Source organism: Lepidochelys kempii, chromosome 10 (assembly GCF_965140285.1).
Source record: "Lepidochelys kempii isolate rLepKem1 chromosome 10, rLepKem1.hap1, whole genome shotgun sequence".
In the NCBI taxonomy this organism is placed as follows: Eukaryota; Metazoa; Chordata; order Testudines; family Cheloniidae; genus Lepidochelys; species Lepidochelys kempii.
In genome coordinates this window covers 13,681,662-13,701,879 of record NC_136389.1, presented here as the reverse complement: position 1 = coordinate 13,701,879, position 20,218 = coordinate 13,681,662, and the positions used below count along the sequence as shown (strand labels likewise).

The window sequence follows — 20,218 nt, the reverse complement described above, 5'->3', positions numbered from 1 at the left end:
TGATACTGTGACGTAACTGGAACATGTCTGTCTTGTTAGTAGTTTTATTGGTTAACTTGTCACTATTAATTGATTGTTACCATAACCAACAGGTGATGACTGTAAGGGGAAGAAACATCTTGAAACATACACAACAGTCCACATGCAATCCTCAAGGTCTAAAAGGGTAGCAAGGACCATTTGGCACACCTTTTCTTATGCAGGTTGACTTGCACTTTTTTTTTCATTTGCTTTTATTTTACATCACAACCTCACAAATGTTAATCACTCCTACTGCTTTGTGTTTTTAGTTTAACTGTAATTTTCAAAATAGATTAGGCTGAATTAACTGTAAAAATGTTCTGGAAGAATAGTTACATGGAATCTCTTCTACTCCATGTGTTACTTGCTACAATATTAGACTCACTGATTAGATTAAGGAGGAGCTTGGCAGATATAATCTGTTTACATATGGCACAATTGCTATGAAAGGAAGTTATAGTAATTTATTACCATATGATGTGTATTTTAAAGTATTAAATACAAAGCAAAAGTTTTTGTTTTGTTTTTAAGCTATACTTTACGTAAGTGTATATTTCTGGAAGGATGGAAAACAGGATTTAAAGAGAAAAGGGACATTAAGATAACTCCTATATAGGGTATTTTATTATTTTGTACCCTGATTTTATTTTTATACCCTGATTTTTATTTATTTATTACAAGACTCTCTCATGTAGTTAGTATACTATCTATCCTATGAAATGGATCTACTAATGCTTGAATTAGGCACAGGCATCAAGATGCTTTAGAGCTATTTGCTGTCAATCTATTTTCATGCAGCAAAGAAGAATAGTGTGAGACATTTCTTCAGTCACCTAACTGGTTTTATAAAATACTGAGCTGTAACGTTTGGTGCCCCTCAGAGACTGAGCAGCACATCCTCTGCTAATCTAAAGTTTAGAATTCCTCTAAATTTATTTGTGGTGTTCTAGTTCTATAGAACAACAACAACAAATCTACACTTAGTGTCAGAGTCAAAGGCCATTAATCTTTCCATTGACTTCAGTGGGCTTTGGGTTAGGCCTTTGAAAAACCAACTGACACAGTCATACCATAAAACATGCAGCTGAATTTAATTATAAAAATGAACAATAATTTACCTAATTACTTGTAATTTTACTTTCAGTAAGGCATATTCTTTTCTTATTCTTATGCTTCTCAATATCTCCTCTTGTTAATGAGGATATTATGGTCAATATTTTTTAAATAACGATCTTGAAGAATTAATTCTTGAAGTTTTAAATGTTCCAGAAACTTGCAGCGTACACTTGAAGACAAAACCAAGAAACTTTGAAAGGGTTGCCTGACTAAATATGCACTTGTGTTATAATAAAGAGCGGATGGTTGAAGAGTATTAATTAGGACATTTTTCTGACAGACTGTTGTACCATAAAACATAGGCTCTTTATATTCTGAAAAGATGGTATTTTAATTACCCAGATGATAAAATCTGGATGTTGAACTGTCTATGTACTAGCATATTGTCTTTTTCCTTTTAATGGTGTTAGCGCCACTTATGTCCATATTTTGTCTTATTAGCAGTAATACTCATTTTGTGTATAATGTTTTTAAAAGTTTACAAACTACTGGAGGATATACACTAAAATTATACTATATGTAATTCTCATAACTTCAGAAGCTAAAGAATCTCTCTACTGCTTTTATTGTAAACGATAGGTCAGGTTGTCTGTATATACATTACATATATATAGTTCATTTGTTATACACCAGGTTACTTTGTGCTACAAGTGTTGCAAACAGTGGGAGCAACAGGATGGTTTATGTCTCAGAAGATGTTATCACTACTTTGGCTGGCCATTGTTTCTCCAGGTTACTATCTTGATCTCTGGTTTTGTGCTTTTGCATGTGTTCTGCCTCTGCTGGCAAACTAGGAGTCTACACTATGTGATTGCCTCACTGATGCTGACTCAACTGTGCTTTGGATGGTACTTTACTGTTTGTAAAGGCTAAACTATACAGTGACAAGATATATCTGTGTTCACAAATTCAATGGGAGATTAACAAGGCTGCTTCATATGAAAGGCAACATGTCTAATGGTTAGAGCAGACAAGGGGGGGGATGAGGAAAACTGGGCTCTGTTTGATTCTCCCATTAACTCCCCATGGCTTTAGGAAACTTTCTTAATCTTTCAGTGCCACGGTATCCCTATAATCAAAATTAATATAATGCCTTTTTGAAGCTCATAGAGGCTTTTAGTTGAAAGGGGTTACCCAAGTGCAAAGCATGATTAAATGTAGCTGAACGGGTGTTGTGTTTTAACCTTATGAAAGTTAGTTATTGCTTTACTAAACAAATTTCATCTTCTTGCATGGCGGTTTTTTGTGCTGAGTAGTTGATAATGCGTTGCAATACATAGCTGTGATATAAATTTAGATGAAAACAAGTTGCATGTGTTTCCTTTCACCATCCACCCCAACAATCTGTTTGTTGCACAAAACATTTTCTGCCATATTTGCATGTGCTTCTGCTTGGTCTCCCTTAGTATATATTCTGTAACAATTACATTTTTAGTTCATTGAATACATCCTTTCTCTTATAGGGAAGGTAGCTTCTGGGGTATTCTGGTGGCTTGGAACTGGATGGTATCAACTTGTTACCCTGATTTCTTTGTTCAATGTGTTTCTTCTTACAAGGTTTGTGAATTTATTTTTTAAACAGAATTTTCTTCCCTGAGTTACAGACGTGTTAGATTTGTACTGTAAGAGTTGTGATTAAAATGCATGAAATTATCCTAGTTGAAGAATACAAGTGCAATGTCTGTGACAAAAGGAGAAAGCAAACTGTGTGTGTGTGTGTGTGTGTGTAAACACGGGAGGGAGAGGAAAATCTTTGCTATTTAGCAATTCTGTCTTTCTGAGGAATGAATCTGTTTATAGCTTTAGAATCATATACACTTCAGCAAAAAAGGAAAAAGGTGATCTGACAATATTCATTAATATTCTAAGAATGGGGGGACACATGTATGTCAGTATCTGTAATATGCCTTTCTAAATCAAAGTTGCTGCACATCTTTCTGTACAGAGCATACTGTATATTTTCATTTTAAATATGAGGTACTGGGTGAAGCGATTAAACAGCTACATAGCAAATAGTAAAAATTGTCAGACTAGTTACACAGGTCTGTTGTCCACCTTAACAGATTAAGAAATAACCATAATGAATTTGTCAAAGAAGTATACTTCAGTACTTTTCAGATGCATAATCTGTGTGTAATATGCACTAGAGGAAAAAGCGTGATATTTCTATGTAGCCAAAACTTAAGCTAGATCAATCTAAGGTGTGAATAGGGCAGTGTATTTCCATATGCTGTTGAATTCTAAACAACACGAAGACACTTCACTGTAATGTAAACTGAACTAACCTCTGTCATGAGGTGCCATTATTTATACTCTTATGCAGTCTATTATACTATATGAGTTGGAGTCTGCTTTTTCCTGTACATGAGTAACTTCCATTCCACTAACACCTATGGACATAAATATGTATTTACAATGAAGAAAATAGAAACCCACATACCAAAGTGTGTGTGTACAGCTTTGTAAGCCTGACTCTCTCGTTCTAAGATGCTATATAGATTTGGTCATGTCAGGTTCAATATTTAGGTACAAAACAAAATTACTAAATGTAGTACCACTGTGTAAAATAAGTTTTGTATTTTTCTTTTCTCCAGCATGTTCTTGGGGGGCGGGGGGGAAGTAACTATTTGGGCAAGATACCATTGCTGACGTCATAAAATATCAGCATTTTTTGTGATACAATCCACAGAATTGAGCTCTAAGTGTTTAAAATTGAACCTCATGTTTAGGTTTATTTCATGCTAATGCCTCAACCAATTATAGAGCACAGTTAAAAATGATAGACCCATTCTTTGTCTAATTAAAAGTTAAAATTATTTCTCTGTTTCTAGATGCCTTCCAAAGATTTACAGGTTGTTACTGTTTCTCATCCCACTGCTGTTTTTGCTAGGTATGTGAAGTGTTTGTTGTTAGTGCAATAGTTATTACAAATGTATCAAACTAGCATTTTTAGGTGAACTTGATGTTTATGAAAGATGTCCAGCTAACAGCACAGGAGACTGAAGTTCTGTTTGCTGACAGCAGCAATTCAAGTATTCTCCAACACTGCCCTGCCAGTGTGCTTCCCATCTGACATGGAAAGAATATCCCTGGTTGTGAAAAGGCAGTTCAGTTTCTGTGCCCCTTCAATATGTAGACCATCTCTGAGGGGGACTACAGGACAACCCGTTCATGACCAGGAACTGGAATGAGCCCATTAAGACATTTCACATAGATTGCCTGTTGATGTTTTGTTAAATAAGTCTAATTGCATTATTATTGGCAGTGCTTATAATCAACAGTTACAGTGGCCCAAAATTTTTCTATTTTTCAGTCTTTCTGGTTGTTGTAACTCTCTCTAACTTAAACATTTTGGGCAGAATATTCCATGCCAGATGTCTGCCCACAGATGAAATTTTTTTATTAAGTTTCACCTAAAATGATTCAGTCATATCTGAGAACGAGGCTAAGGAAAATTGCTCCTCACCAAAAAAATCTTTTGTTGTCTCTAGTGTCTCAATTCTTTGGAGCAGGGACTTATATGCTGCCAGAGGGATTGCTTTAGTGGTGGGATAATACTGCCTAATCTCATGGGTATTGTGAAGATAAGTGCTTTAATGTTTGTAAAGCATTAAGAGACTACCATGGAAACCCCATAGAAAAACTCCTAAGGAAATTAGTAATTCTGTATTCAGTGCAGAATCTGGATGGTGTGCAACAAATACTGACCAATGATACTGCCAAGAATGACCTTGAGCGGATCACTGCGGACTATGTGGCTCTAGGAAGAAGAATAAAGGAGTTGGAGGCGCAAGTGGTGTTCTCGTCCATCCTCCCCGTGGAAGGAAAAGGCCTAGGTAGGGAGCGTCGAATCGTGGAAGTCAACGAATGGCTACGCAGATGGTGTCGGAGAGAAGGCTTTGGTTTCTTTGACCATGGGATGGTGTTCCATGAAGGAGGAGTGCTGGGTAGAGACGGGCTCCATCTTACGAAGAGAGGGAAGAGCATCTTTGCCAGCAGGCTGGCTAACCTAGTGAGGAGGGCTTTAAACTAGGTTCACCGGGGGAAGGAGACCAAAGCCCTGAGGTAAGTGGGAAAGCGGGATACCGGGAGGAAGCACAGGCAGGAATGTCTGTGAGGGGAGGGCTCCTGCCTCATACTGGCAATGAGGGGCGATCAACAGGTTATCTCAAGTGCTTATATACAAATGCACAAAGCCTTGGAAACAAGCAGGGAGAACTGGAGGTCCTGGTGATGTCAAGGAACTATGACGTGATCGGAATAACAGAGACTTGGTGGGATAACTCATATGACTGGAGTACTGTCATGGATGGTTATAAACTGTTCAGGAAGGACAGGCAGGGCAGAAAAGGTGGGGGAGTAGCACTGTATGTAAGGGAGCAGTATGACTGCTCAGAGCTCCGGTACGAAACTGCAGAAAAACCTGAGTGTCTCTGGATTAAGTTTAGAAGTGTGTGCAACAAGAGTGATGTAGTGGTGGGAGTCTGCTATAGACCACCGGACCAGGGGGATGAGGTGGATGAGGCTTTCTTCCGGCAGCTCACGGAAGCTACTAGATCGCATGCCCTGATTCTCATGGGTGACTTTAATTTTCCTGATATCTGCTGGGAGAGCAATACAGCGGTGCATAGACAATCCAGGAAGTTTTTGGAAAGCGTAGGGGACAATTTCCTGGCGCAAGTGCTAGAGGAGCCAACTAGGGGGGGTGCTTTTCTTGACCTGCTGCTCACAAACCGGGTAGAATTAGTGGGGGAAGCAAAAGTGGATGGGAATCTGGGAGGCAGTGACCATGAGTTGGTTGAGTTCAGGATCCTGACGCAGGGAACAAAGGTAAGCAGCAGGATACGGACCCTGGACTTCAGGAAAGCAGACTTCGACTCCCTCAGGGAACGGATGGCCAGGATCCCCTGGGGGACTAACTTGAAGGGGAAAGGAGTCCAGGAGAGCTGGCTGTATTTCAAGGAATCCCTGTTGAGGTTACAGGGACAAACCATCCCGATGAGTCGAAAGAATAGTAAATATGGCAGGCGACCAACTTGGCTTAATGGTGAAATCCTAGCGGATCTTAAACATAAAAAAGAAGCTTACAAGAAGTGGAAGGTTGGACATATGACCAGGGAAGAGTATAAAAATATTGCTCGGGCATGTAGGAATGTTATCAGGAGGGCCAAATCGCACCTGGAGCTGCAGCTAGCCAGAGATGTCAAGAGTAACAAGAAGGGTTTCTTCAGGTATGTTGGCAACAAGAAGAAAGCCAAGGAATGTGTGGGCCCCTTACTGAATGAGGGAGGCAACCTAGTGACAGAGGATGTGGAAAAAGCTAATGTACTCAATGCTTTTTTTGCCTCTGTTTTCACTAACAAGGTCAGCTCCCAGACTGCTGCGCTGGGCATCACAAAATGCGGAAGAGATGGCCAGCCCTCTGTGGAGATAGAGGCGGTTAGGGACTATTTAGAAAAGCTGGACGTGCACAAGTCCATGGGGCCGGACGAGTTGCATCCGAGAGTGCTGAAGGAATTGGCGGCTGTGATTGCAGAGCCACTGGCCATTATCTTTGAAAACTCGTGGCGAACCGGGGAAGTCCCGGATGACTGGAAAAAGGCTAATGTAGTGCCAATCTTTAAAAAAGGGAAGAAGGAAGATCCTGGGAACTACAGGCCAGTCAGCCTCACCTCAGTCCCTGGAAAAATCATGGAGCAGGTCCTCAAAGAATCAATCCTGAAGCACTTGCATGAGAGGAAAGTGATCAGGAACAGCCAGCATGGATTCACCAAGGGAAGGTCATGCCTGACTAATCTAATCGCCTTTTATGATGAGATTACTGGTTCTGTTGATGAAGGGAAAGCAGTGGATGTATTGTTTCTTGACTTTAGCAAAGCTTTTGACACGGTCTCCCATAGTATTCTTGTCAGCAAGTTAAGGAAGTATGGGCTGGATGAATGCACTATAAGGTGGGTAGAAAGCTGGCTAAATTGTCGGGCTCAACGGGTAGTGATCAATGGCTCCATGTCTAGTTGGCAGCCGGTATCAAGTGGAGTGCCCCAAGGGTCGGTCCTGGGGCCGGTTTTATTCAATATCTTCATAAATGATCTGGAGGATGGTGTGGATTGCACTCTCAGCAAATTTGCGGATGATACTAAACTGGGAGGAGTGGTAGATACGCTGGAGGGGAGGGATAGGATACAGAAGGACCTAGACCAATTGGAAGATTGGGCCAAAAGGAATCTGATGAGGTTCAATAAGGATAAGTGCAGGGTCCTGCACTTAGGACGGAAGAACCCAATGCACAGCTACAGACTAGGGACCGAATGGCTAGGCAGCAGTTCTGCAGAAAAGGACCTAGGGGTGACAGTGGACGAGAAGCTGGATATGAGTCAGCAGTGTGCCCTTGTTGCCAAGAAGGCCAATGGCATTTTGGGATGTATAAGTAGGGGCATAGCGAGCAGATCAAGGGACGTGATCGTTCCCCTCTATTCGACATTGGTGAGGCCTCATCTGGAGTACTGTGTCCAGTTTTGGGCCCCACACTTCAAGAAGGATGTGGATAAATTGGAGAGAGTCCAGCGAAGGGCAACAAAAATGATTAGGGGACTGGAACACATGAGTTATGAGGAGAGGCTGAGGGAGCTGGGATTGTTTAGCCTGCAGAAGAGAAGAATGAGGGGGGATTTGATAGCTGCTTTCAACTACCTGAAAGGGGGTTCCAAAGAGGATGGCTCTAGACTGTTCTCAATGGTAGCAGATGACAGAACGAGGAGTAATGGTCTCAAGTTGCAGTGGGGGAGGTTTAGATTGGATATTAGGAAAAACTTTTTCAATAAGAGGGTGGTGAAACACTGGAATGCGTTACCTAGGGAGGTGGTAGAATCTCCTTCCTTAGAGGTTTTTAAGGTCAGGCTTGACAAAGCCCTGGCTGGGATGATTTAACTGGGAATTGGTCCTGCTTTGAGCAGGGGGTTGGACTAGATGACCTTCTGGGGTCCCTTCCAACCCTGATATTCTATGATTCTATGAAATAAGATAATGGGCCACACATAGAACAAAGAGGATAAAGAAGAAATATTGGCATGTGCCATTCAGTGAGTTAAATGTATCTTGTGCACTAACTGAGCCATGGGAAGTTATGTGATCATGTGAGGATTGTATCATAATGCATACACGTAAGAAGTCTGAATTAAGGTTGCACAAGCATCCTTAACTCTGGCATTTCCTAACCTTTGAGTGCTTAGTTTGCAACCTTAACACCCTTAAACATAGTTTGTTTGTTTTTAAATCTAGTTTTGTTTAGACTTTGGTAGTGCCCACAATGTGAAGTGCACTTTCCAAACACATAACATAGCTTCTGTCCTGAAGTAACTGCTTTAAAGTATTAACCCAAATGATCATAAAATCTGAGATTGCACCTCTTCTTAAAAACAATTTTTGCTTTTGTTTTTCTTTGATCTTCTTGCCTAAGGTATATGGTACTGGGGCTTTGAAGGCTTCCTTTCATTACTGCCTGCATTCAATTGGACAAACATACGTCAAACACAAAGAATAGATGAGCCTCTGCAGATTCTTAAACCACATCCTGATTCTTCTCACTATGTTCAGCCTCCAGAGGTAAAATACTTAGTATATTTCTTAAAGGCATGTTCTAACTCTTGGCTACTGGATTTTTCCAATAACTAAACTGTAATTCAAGAATAATGGAGTAAATGGGCTTACTTAATTCTTTTATATATAAATCTTCACATTTTAGGGTCCCATACAGTTATTTGATTCTAGTCGTATGAGTGAACTGGAAAAGCAAATGGCCTTCATGTCTGACAGATGTCATCACAATGATGAAGAATATGGCAAAGTGATGCTACAGCTTGAGAAGCTTCAGGATCAGGTTGCCCAGATGAATGACAAAAGTGAGATGTTGATACTAATAAAAAATGTAATGGGCCAACATCTTAAGGAAATGCAATCTGAGGAAATGGCACGTTCAACGGTAAAGATAAAATAAGTGTTTCTGATGGTTTCTTAATTAGCGTACTAACCCTAGTGCATATTTACCATCCAAATTATATGTAAGATTTTTTACGTTGTATTTAAGAGCCTATGTTAAAATTACTAGAGGTAGTTGAAGCTGAGAATGAGAATTTGAGTGTAGCTGGAGTGTGAAATTACTTAACTGCTTATTTCCTTTGTTTTTTAAGGCCTACATCAGTGCAATAGTCTAGCAACTTTTAATTATAAGTTGTTATACTTCTTGTGTTGGGTTATAAATCAGAATATTTGCATTTTCAGCCATCCCCTTCTCCAGTCTAATGTATACCCCCTTGCAGTCAATGCACTTATTTGTGTTGATGCTTTAATAAATCATTCGTAAAACAGGGAGTACTCGCGTACCAATCCTTGAAGCGTTTGAAACTAACTTCCAGTTTTTCTTTTTTAACCAACAAAAAAGGCTGTGGATGGTAGCCCAATATCATGACCTGCCATGTACCACATCTAGGGCTTTCAGCAACTCCTGAATCTTGCTCTTTAGGCAAGAGGCACTAAAACAGATGCTGGATGTCTTTAGGATGTGAGGAAGGGGGAAGAGAGAGAGCTCTGTTTAACTTGCACTACCTAACTTTTGTAACAAAAATAGTAATTATAACATAAGTGTAAAATTATGGCACCGGAAATAAGAAAGAAGGCCACAATTGGATGATAGGGTTTGTCACTTATGAAAAGTCAAATGCTTAGAGTAGGCTGTATTTGTAAACACATTTTATACTTTTCATTCTGAATATAAATGTGTATAAACCTTTTGATGCTAGGGACAGTATTTATTATAGTGTACTACTAATAAACTTCTTTCCTTCAACTCTTTCTTCCACTCTGACCCTCTGTTAATATCAGAAGGTGATGGATTGAATTTCCTATAATGCCTAAGTTATTTAGGATCATTAATTTAATTGACTTTCAGTGGGATTTGAGCTCCTAAATCAGTGGTTCTCAACCCATTTACCATTGTGGGCTGCATAGGCAGCTCTCTGTTATGTGGGTTACATCTATACAATATATATTACCTGTATGGCTGTGAGGCTGTCACGTGGGCTGCAGCTGTGTGCTGATTGGGCTGCAAGTGGCCCGTGGGTTGAGAATCACTGTCCTAAATCTTTAGGAAAAGTCTCATCTAACGTTTCATGTTACAGTTAACTTTCAGTACAAAACCAGAAACACTACAGGAAACAAGTTGGGTAGGCTACTAAGTAATAGCCTACATAAGAGTTCAAATCTTAATCTGACAAACTGTGTTTTTCCACAAAAAGTGCTTTTACTAGCCCATATGCCCTTTAATTAATTGGCTGCCCAATTTGGTATTAGGCTCTAGCTTTGATGCTAGCATCTGTAACTCAAGATTTCTGCTGATATTGCCCCACCAACTGGCAAGCAGTAAGCATCATGTAGTTTTGTCAGCAGTACTGCCTGCCCCCTTCTCGTGTTCTTGATCTCACAGGGCTATCTCCAAATGGCTAGTCTAATGTAGCACAGCTTGGCATCAAAAATCAATTGGACTTAAATGACTTAAGCATTTTTCAAACATATTTAATCCTTGGTTTGTATGCACAAAGTATCTGGCATGATCACAACATGAAAGTAATGATTTTACTAAAGATATTAACAGCAGTTTGACTATTTTTGTTCTCAATAAGTCGAACATTTTTTTCCTGTTTTTTAAGACTGATCTTCTGGCTTTACACCAAGAACATGAATTGCGCATTTTGACACTGGAAGACTTTATTGGAAAACTTTCTGCAAAATCTGAGGTACTGAAAGGCTCTTGCCTTCCTACCTACATATAGTGAGTCCAAAGCATAGCCACTTTACAAATTAAATGGAGTAAACTTCAGTCTATAGAAATGTTGCTTAGTAAACTTTTCCCAATATCTATCTTGTACCACTCCAGTTATCAAGTTTAAGTCTGCAGTGCCCAAACTTCCTTTAAAATTGCCGCCTCTTGTTTCTGGAGAGGCTGAAGACACAGGTTTCTGTCTGCAGGTGCAGGAAGCTGAAATTGTTTCATGTTTGCACATCTAAAGTGGCTGTCAAAGTAAAAACATTTTAAAAAACCCCTCAAATAACTGAATTCAGATTTTTAAAACTGGTATTCATTTTAATGCAGCAGGTTCACAAGTAAAATTGTTTGGTCCTACTGCCTTTCACTTGCTCTGGAAAATGAAACTTGAATGGTCAGCCCCACTCTAAGGGGTTGACTACACTTGTGAGTTAGAGCGCATTAAAGCAGCCCCTTGGCGCCCTAGCTCACTACCCGTCCACACTGGCAAGGCACGTAGAGCACTGACATGCTCTCGGCCCGCCCCCCCCCACATCACTCCTCCTTCCCCCATTTGAAAAGCACGTTGCAGCCACTTGCATGCTCAGATAGCTACCACAATGGACTGCTCTCTGTGGCCATTGCAAGAGCTGCTAATGTGGCCACGCCAGTGTGCTTGTAGCTGTCAGTGTGGACAGATTGCAGTGCTTTCCCTACTGCGCTCTACGAAGGCTGGTTTAATTCAAAGCGCTCTACATCACCAAGTGTAGCCATGCCCTAAGGAGCTTGTCTTCACTGCAACAGTTAGCTTGAGTACACTCCAGTGAGGGCAACCTCTCTTCAGAACAACCCTCGGGAGTTACACAGGGTGATTTGATTATCAGCACAGAATGCCTGGATTAGCAGAGTGACTGGATTAGCTTCTGAGGAGTTATTTAAAATGTTGCATTCCCACTGTGTTACTAGCTTGAGCATCAGCATCACTCAAGCTTCAGCCCACCCCCAACAGGCCAGCCAGCTTGCTTAAAGCACTATTTAACTCAAAGATTTTTTGTATGTGGACAGGAGTTGAGTTAGGGGTAACGCTTGAGTTATAACTTGAGCGAACTGTGATGTGAAGACACAGCCTAATTCTTTCATTAGCATAATACATTTATTTAACTTCCACAAGGCTGAAGCAGAAAATGTCTCAGATTCCGTGACTTCTGTGACCTAATCTTAGCCTTACTTATAAGTACAGGTCTCTTTGTATTGGCACAGGCTGGACTAGTGCCAAAACCTGTTTGAGGTCCTAGTATCTGGTGCTTTGTTTTCTGTGCTGTATGAGCAAGAGTTCTGAGATCTCTCTTGCATGTTCCTGAAAGTTTCATACCTAGGATCAGTACTGGTGTCCCCAAATGTAGATCTCTATGTGAATGCTGCTTCACCCAATACAGGGATGGGAGCAGATATCTCTGGAGATCTTTCACCTCATTTACATCCTTCCCCTTCCAAAGCCACACTTACAGGTAACTGTCCTGTAACAAAGGAGAGCCCAACATCTTAGATTAGCTATGTGGGATCTTTGCAGAGTAGTATCTGATGATTTGTACTCCCATTCCCTCATACAGGGAAGAAAACATTTAAGTCCCTGCCAACTAGAGATCCAAACCTAGGAATCTCTCTCTGATCTCTTTCATGGCAGCTTGTGCCAATGAACTGGGCCACTGCGTTTTTAATAGTCCTATTGATCTGTACTAGCTGTCTTTTTGGTGAGGGGTGGGGTTTTTTTTGTTTTGTTTGTTTTTTTAAGTTACAGATCACTCTTCATCAGATTCTGATCAATAAAGCAGGTAATTTGGAATAGAATGATTTATACAAATGCATGTACAGAAACATTAAACTAAATTATTTAGGAATGTAATCTTTTATGGGTGCTGACCAAGCATGTCCTCTTCATGTGGCAATTATCCTTATTTGCAATCTTGAAGTTAAAGAATGCACTTCTCAAAACAGATTTTTCATATCTATCAGGACATCCAGAAGGAACTTGAACTAACCCAAACAAGAACAGTGAGGTATGACTACTGTCTATGTCTAATATGTTGCATTTTGAATCCTGATACTAATTGATGGTGGTAGGAATCGTTCACTGAACTACAATGGTAACTATCCTTTTCTAATGCCTGTTGTGTATCAGTTGAGTGGTTTTTAAAGTTTTGTTGAAGTGTTTGTCAGCATGAGTGTTACTTTTTTATAATAGTTTTTGGTGGAGATTCTAGACATCCGTGCAAGAAGACCAGCTCTGAACTCTGAACAGTCCCATATCCTACCCCCAATATCTGACCATTATTTAAGCACCTTATTTCTCTAGAACGGTATGAGGCATAAATTCACTACCACTCTAAGAGGGTGAGTGGGGCTGGCCAGAAAAAAATAATTGTATTTGGCAGAAAAAAATCTGAGGTTTTGGCATTTGGTTTCATTCTGCATTGGGACGAAGCCACGGCCTTTGGAAAAAAAATAAGACCCTGACCAACCTCTCCAAAATCTCTTCTGTTGAAGCTTTTCCACTCTGTATGAATAATATTGAGGCAAAGAGAGACTGACTGTAAAGCAGTGGTTTGGACACTAACCTGTGATGTGGGAAACCCATATACGAGTCCCTGTTCTGAATCAGGAAGAATAGGAACTTGAAGCTGAGGAGCCAACATCCTAGATGAGTGTCTAAACCACTAGGGTACTGACTAATGTGGGGGGGTGTCTCTTGTTTTTTGGCTAGAATTTCCATCCTAGATCTGAGAAGTTTTTCCTGACAAAAATTTTGTGAAAATTAACACATTTCCACAAAAAGCTTCGGTTTTGAGTAATTGGCATTTTCCGACAAACATCTTAACAAAAAATTCCTGACAGCTCCCAAGAGTGAAGATTTTTGGAATTTCCTCAGAGGCCACTTACTAAGTGTTAAGCAGTATGATTAAAGAAAATGTGCTGAGACCAGTTCTGATTCCAAGGGACTCACGTAAATTCAATCTGTGTACCATCTTAATTTCATCTACATTCAGTTTGTCAATCATCTTAATTTCTATTTTTGAATCACATGCTACTAGGACAGAGCAGCATTTTTCTCAAAGACACAACTAGTTTGAGAAGAAGTGTAGCCGGATTTAGGGTGTCCTAATAATATTAATTTATCAATTAAATTTTTATTTTATTTAATTGAATTCAAATAATATTAATAATAATGATTAATACTATGGGTTTTAGACTCACCAGTCTGTCTGATCAGAAGATAAGTTATTGTCCCAAATCAGGCTCCACAGAATTTACAAAGGACCCTCAGGGGTATGATAGGAAGCTCACATTGAGACAAATATATTTGTAAAGACTTTTTATTAAAATCAGTGAAATAGTAATTCAGTGGTAAAATAATCAGAGTTACAAAGTTACAATTGCATTACTGCTATTCAAAAGATACATATGATATAGTATTATATGCAACAAAGCTTTGGTTAATATACTCACACCCTTCCTCGATAACCTGGTGGTAAGAGACACAGGACCTGCCTTGTGGTTCAGTTTTTTCAGTTCTTTAGTGTGAGATGCAGTGCTTAGAAGAAACTAATACTAAGAGCTATCAAAACTAACTTAGGGTTTACTTGACTAACTTAAACTCAAAACCTAATAAACAAATTAAGAATAAAACTTAGGGAGACCAAGCTTAGCCTAGTTCCCTTGAAACTTAAAGTTTAAGAAGAACAAGTATAGCCTACTAATAGTAGTAGTCATAGTAGATAGAATAGAGTGAGTGTAAGTAAGACAGAGTAAGTGAGAATACTCTAGCGAGGTGGGTCACCTCTTTTATAGGTCACAAGTGCCGGAAATCCTTCCTCCCATGCCCAAATTTCATTCCTCACCCACAAAATGTTAGGTTAAGCTTACTCCATAGGCTAGTATGTTTGTGCGTATTGATGACCCGTATATTTGCATATAAGTTTTCTTGTGGTGTACCTATTAAGTCTGTGGGTACAACACTGAAAAACCCCCTATGCCATTCTTCCATTGTCTGTTGGTCTAGATAAAAGGTCCAAGACACATGTGTGGATACTTATCTATTTAGGTAACAAGATATAGGTCAACTTTGCCTTCTGGGTAAAAGGTTTTAATATAGATATGCTAACTTTGCCTAAGCTTAACATACAGGATGTGGCCTGTAGGTCTCTTGCATTACAGCCAAACTTACTTTAATATAAATCCATAAACCTATTGCAATAAACCAAATACTGAAACTATAAGAAAAGAGAGAGAGAGAGAGGGAGATGTAAGTAAGCAAGCAGGTTAGTCCTATAGGCTACAGAAATGGTGTGTTAGAACTGACTGTACATCATTTTAAATAATAATTCAACTAATAAAATAGCTTTAAAATGATATAGTTGATCGATTTTCCCTTATCATATAATTCCCATTGATTTTGTATTGTTTTGAAATACTTCTTGGAGGCCTGACTTAGCCATACTATAATTTAGACCCTGAGTTTTAAATTAGTTAATGGAGATCAAATACTGTATACTCCACTAAAATGATATGGCAAATTCATGTAAAAAGACATCAACTCTGGTTCTATAGAAACCTTACAGAATCCCACAAACCTACCTATGTCCTAATATTGCATTACCAACTAAGTAAAATCCCATAGAGATATAATTCAAGTTTGGATCAACACTTCAGAATATATTGATTTAAAACAGATATTTAGTATGACTATCTTTAAACAAATAAATATTAATTTGAAAGGTCATGCATTACTAGGGTCACAAAGTCTATTTTTGGTTTTACTGTGAAGTTGTTCACTCTATGTATTAGACAAAAGGCTTATTCTGTCAAATATTTGATTGAATTTTAAGTTGTGTGATTTGTTCTGACCTCTTGCTCTTAAATTATGACTTTTTTCGGGTTTACCAGTGGAAGTGATGAGCAAAACCAGCACCTTTTATCCAAGGTTAAACAACTAGAACTAGAGTTGGCTCACATGAAATCAGAACTGTTAACTCCACAAGACTTGAAGACCAGCTGTGAGAAAGTAGATACAATTCATGAAAAGGTAAGTTCTACAGTTTTATCACTATAAAACTCTTGCAATTTTCAGTGGAGTCTCCACAGGAAATATACTCCATATTTGTTTGATTGCACTGAATAAAACACTTTAAAAAGACAACGGTATGCTAATTTTAACAGTAATACTGATTTTTGAGGTAGCAAGTACTAATCTTACTAGACCCTTATACATAACAAGGGATAAACCTAAATCTTAAATGAAACTAAAAGCACAGAGAGTAAATATATTACACTGGTTTTGTGTATAGTGTATATACTCTAATGCAGTAATTGGTATATGGTTTTCTGTGTCCAGCTAATTTGTACAAATACAGAAATGCAATAAAATATGGTTGTAAAGCAATAGTTCAACTGAATTGGTTTAAGTAATGTACAAATATAGCACCTCTTTCTTCAGTTGCAGCATTAAATCTGTAATTGTAAATTGGAACAACATGAGAGAACTGACATCAGGGGGTAATGTGGATTTGTGATGTCTATTCCATAGTTATTAAAAGGCCATTAAATACTTACTCATTTGGTCGCTCTCAAGCACATGACCTCCGTCATCAGAATCTAGGCTCCTATTCCATTGACAGTGGAGTTCATCTCGAAATAATTGATATAACATTGGAAGTGTTAAAAACTTATCTGGCTACTTATGAGATATAAAATTGAAGAACATGTAGTTAATGCACCTGTGAACCCACACTTGTGAAATATTCATCAATCTTCATATGTGTTCTTGTTGAAGTCAAGCCCTGTATTTCAGAAAAAACATTTCAGCCTGGCTGCATGCACGTAGCACTTCCTTTTTGTTGGCCTTTATGGTACCTCCTTTAAGGAATCCTAGCGGCCAGCATAAAAGATTATAAAGTGTATCTGAGCCCTGAAGATGTAAATTGCACATAATTTGCTAGCAATTTGTAAGACCTTTATTTCACTGCCAGATCAAGTGACCAGTTTGGATCTCCTTAGCTTTTTGAGTTGTTAAGCAATCTGGATTTCATATAGATGTGTAGAGTTTTTTCTCTCAAGATGATCAAACAGCTTTAGCAACAAAATACAACCTACAATACATAACTTGTCTCCGGGTTTAATGCACAGTTCCTGAAATGGTTTCTTGCGGTAACTTAGCCTGACTCTCTCTACTTATGATGTTAAAAGGGAAGGTGGGAATTCTTTATTCACAGACTTCCATATTTCGTTTATGTAATTCAGTGTTATGTTTTTTTGTTCTCGATATTTTTACCTCAGACCATTTACTAAACTATTAATCTGTTTCTTCCGATTTAAGGACCTTTTCACACTTGTATCTTACACTGTTAATTCCAGAGGGGGGCGCAGGGGGTAGTGGTGGTGGTTTCAGTCGGAGTACAGGAAGATGGTAATATTTGTGGAGCAGAGAGGGCTGATTAGATGGCAGTATTTTCTCATATCTGTTTGATCCAATTTATGGTTCTGCATGTAGAAAAAGGGTCTAGTATATTCTTTTTGTTTGTCATTTCAGGTAATTTTGATGATTTATTTTGATAGGTCATTCTGTGTGTATCTTAATTTGTCTGCCAACTTCTTTTGTGAAAAGGAATGTCTTTCACATATTCTCTGGCTACATATTTACCCAGCCTCTGAATAGCTTCTTGAGGTCCTCAGTAACTCCATCTACTTATTGGGATTAAAATAAGGTGACAAATGTAGTGATGTTGTGAAGTATTCTTTTGTCAACTTAATCTTAACTGAGACCACCATGTCAGATGTGCTTGCAGTACTGAATAATGGTGAGGCGCACACACAAGAAACTGACATTGATATAACGAGAAAAGTTTAACATAACTAATGCCTTGCCAAAGTTAGGGTGTGTGTTAGACTCTTTTAGGTTCTTCTCTCCCCATCCCACCAGTTGTTCCAAGAGTTCATCTCCTGTGTTACAAGATTCCTCTCCCACCCGCTACGCGAAGGCATGCTATGCCAATGGAGGAGTTTTTACTGAAGTGCTTTACAAACATGGAGATATATGAAAGCTACATTTATTTGCAGCTCTGAAAAACTTAAGGATTTTAAGCGTACCGGTTACACAACTGTTCATTTTATGACTTCAAATGATTTGAGGATTAAATTATTTTGAAAAAGTATCCAAATAGTAACTGTTACTTATTGATGGATTTTACTAGGTAGATGCCCAGGTCAAAGAATCTGTCAAACTTATGTTTTTTGGTGACCGACAAGAAGACTTTTCTGAATCACTACTCCAATGGCTAACATCCAAATTTGTGAGCAAGAGCGATCTGCAGGTTTTGTTACAAGATCTAGAGCTGCAAATCCTCAAGAATATTACTCTCCACATGTCTATTACAAACCAAAAGCCAACCTCTGAAGTAGTAACAAGTACAGTAAATAATGCAGTGATTTCTGGCATCACAGAAGCGGTAAGCATTCTAAAATAAACGTTGAAAAGTTTGGTTCATAAGTTGATAGCTATTGTTACTTAGGGTAAAAATTGTTTTTAAAGGATTTTATTACAGTACATAGTTTGTCATGTCTAAATATAACAAGTTAATGAAATTGGTTTCAGATAGGAAATTTGAGGGAGATAGTTTAGAAGTTTAATGGCAGTTAAGAAAAATCTAAAATGCATTGAAATTGTGCTTCATATAATATCTAAAGAGCTGTCAAAGATTTCCACTGTTTCAGTAGCAGTTTAAATAAAATCTTATAGCTTTCGATTGTGGACAGCACTGTTTGGGTGCACGTGTTGCCCAAAAATAACGTCCTTATATATTTTTTTGTGGTGATACAACTTCGGCCTGGTCTACACTACAAAGTTAGGTCGATGTAAGTCACTTTGCATCAGCCAATTTGCATCTATGCCCAAATTTTTCTCCAGCTGATGTAAATGCTCTGTTAAAATGACCATAAATCCACCTCCATGAATGGCATTGAGCCACAGTTGACTTACTGAGTTGATGCAATGCGAGTGTAGACACTGCGTAACATATGTCAATCCTAACAGTACTCCAATTAGCTTTCTCACAATGCCTGATAGTGACTGCCCTGGATCCACAGTGAACTCCACTGTCCAGGGGTTACAGAGACTGGAATCTACCTTCCCACTTACAAAACCCCATTTTATTTTTGAAATGCCTTTTCCTGATTGCCTTGCTTGGCAAGCACATCTAGCAGTTCTCCCTTATTGTGTGTAACTGCCCTACCAACTGTGTCAGCTCCGTGCATTAGACTTGCTTCTGTCTGGAGTAGACGAGGTATTAGATCTCCTGGGCCTGTGGGAAGAAGAGGTTTTTCAAACACAGCTATGAACCAGCTACAGAAACATGGACATCTGTGAAATAATTGTATGGGGGATGCAGGCGACGGCATATGACAGGGATCAGCAGCAGTGCCACGTGAAAGTGAAAGAACTGTAACAGGCATACCACAAGGCCAGAAAGGCCAACATTTGATCTGGTGCTGAGCCACAGATCTCCTGCTTTTACAATAAGCTGCATGTCAGGGTTGGCAGAGTTCCCACCAGCATCCTGCAGACCACTGTAAATACCTCAGAGGAGCCTGAGACAGAGACCCAGTCTGTGAACAATGAGGAGGAGTTGGGAGACATGGCAGAGCTGGGGGTCCAGCTATGTCATGAGCCAGGACCTGTTCAAGACTCCACGTCAGTCTGGCCAGTCCCATCAGCAAAGCACCGATGAACCTGGTGAAGGGAAAGAAACCTTGGGTAAGTGTGTGCATTTTCCTTTACAGTGTTTAAACGAAAAGGTGGAGACCAGCCCATCCCCAAGTAAACAAGGCATAGGCATCTATTTTCATTGTTTGACTCTTCTGAGAAGAGAGAGCAGTACAACAAACAGAGGTAGAGTTGGTATCTGCATTTCACTCCCCTGTTCGGTTAGGTGGGGGTGGGAGGAGAGAGGGAGCAGTTTATGTACATAGAGGTGTCCCTTGCATCCTCCTGAGAAATTTCTGCCACTTTCATGAATGTACTCTGCAGTTATCCCCCAAAGGTTTCTAGGGATGGCTGACTTTGTTATTCCTCCACTGTAGGACACTTACACACACACCTCCGCAAGGAGTTCTGCTGGCACAATTGCAGTAAACAGGCTAGCAGCTTATGGACCCGGGTGGCTTTGGGATGTTCTCTCTGCCTTTGTTACTCTCAGAAGTGAGATAATATAAAATCACCACCTCCTGTTGAAAATA

General features: G+C 39.3%; 1 protein-coding gene across 25 annotated transcripts in view; it reads left to right on the top strand.

Moving 5' to 3' along the window:
• Window positions 1-20,218, top strand: part of SUN1 (Sad1 and UNC84 domain containing 1) — a 63,205-nt gene that overhangs the window by 34,153 nt on the left and 8,834 nt on the right. For 9 of the 25 annotated variants that reach the window (XM_073362066.2, XM_073362075.2, XM_073362067.2 and 6 more), the window contains 10 exons: window positions 93-203; window positions 1,771-1,869; window positions 2,601-2,694; window positions 3,969-4,027; window positions 8,594-8,739; window positions 8,879-9,115; window positions 10,839-10,925; window positions 12,929-12,990; window positions 15,875-16,013; window positions 18,178-18,432. In XM_073362066.2, the coding sequence (XP_073218167.2) occupies window positions 93-203; window positions 1,771-1,869; window positions 2,601-2,694; window positions 3,969-4,027; window positions 8,594-8,739; window positions 8,879-9,115; window positions 10,839-10,925; window positions 12,929-12,990; window positions 15,875-16,013; window positions 18,178-18,432 (1,289 nt within the window). The remainder of the gene's footprint in view (window positions 1-92; window positions 204-1,770; window positions 1,870-2,600; window positions 2,695-3,968; window positions 4,028-8,593; window positions 8,740-8,878; window positions 9,116-10,838; window positions 10,926-12,928; window positions 12,991-15,874; window positions 16,014-18,177; window positions 18,433-20,218) is intronic. The other 16 variants (XM_073362077.2, XM_073362079.2, XM_073362081.2 and 13 more) reach the window with 7 other exon arrangements.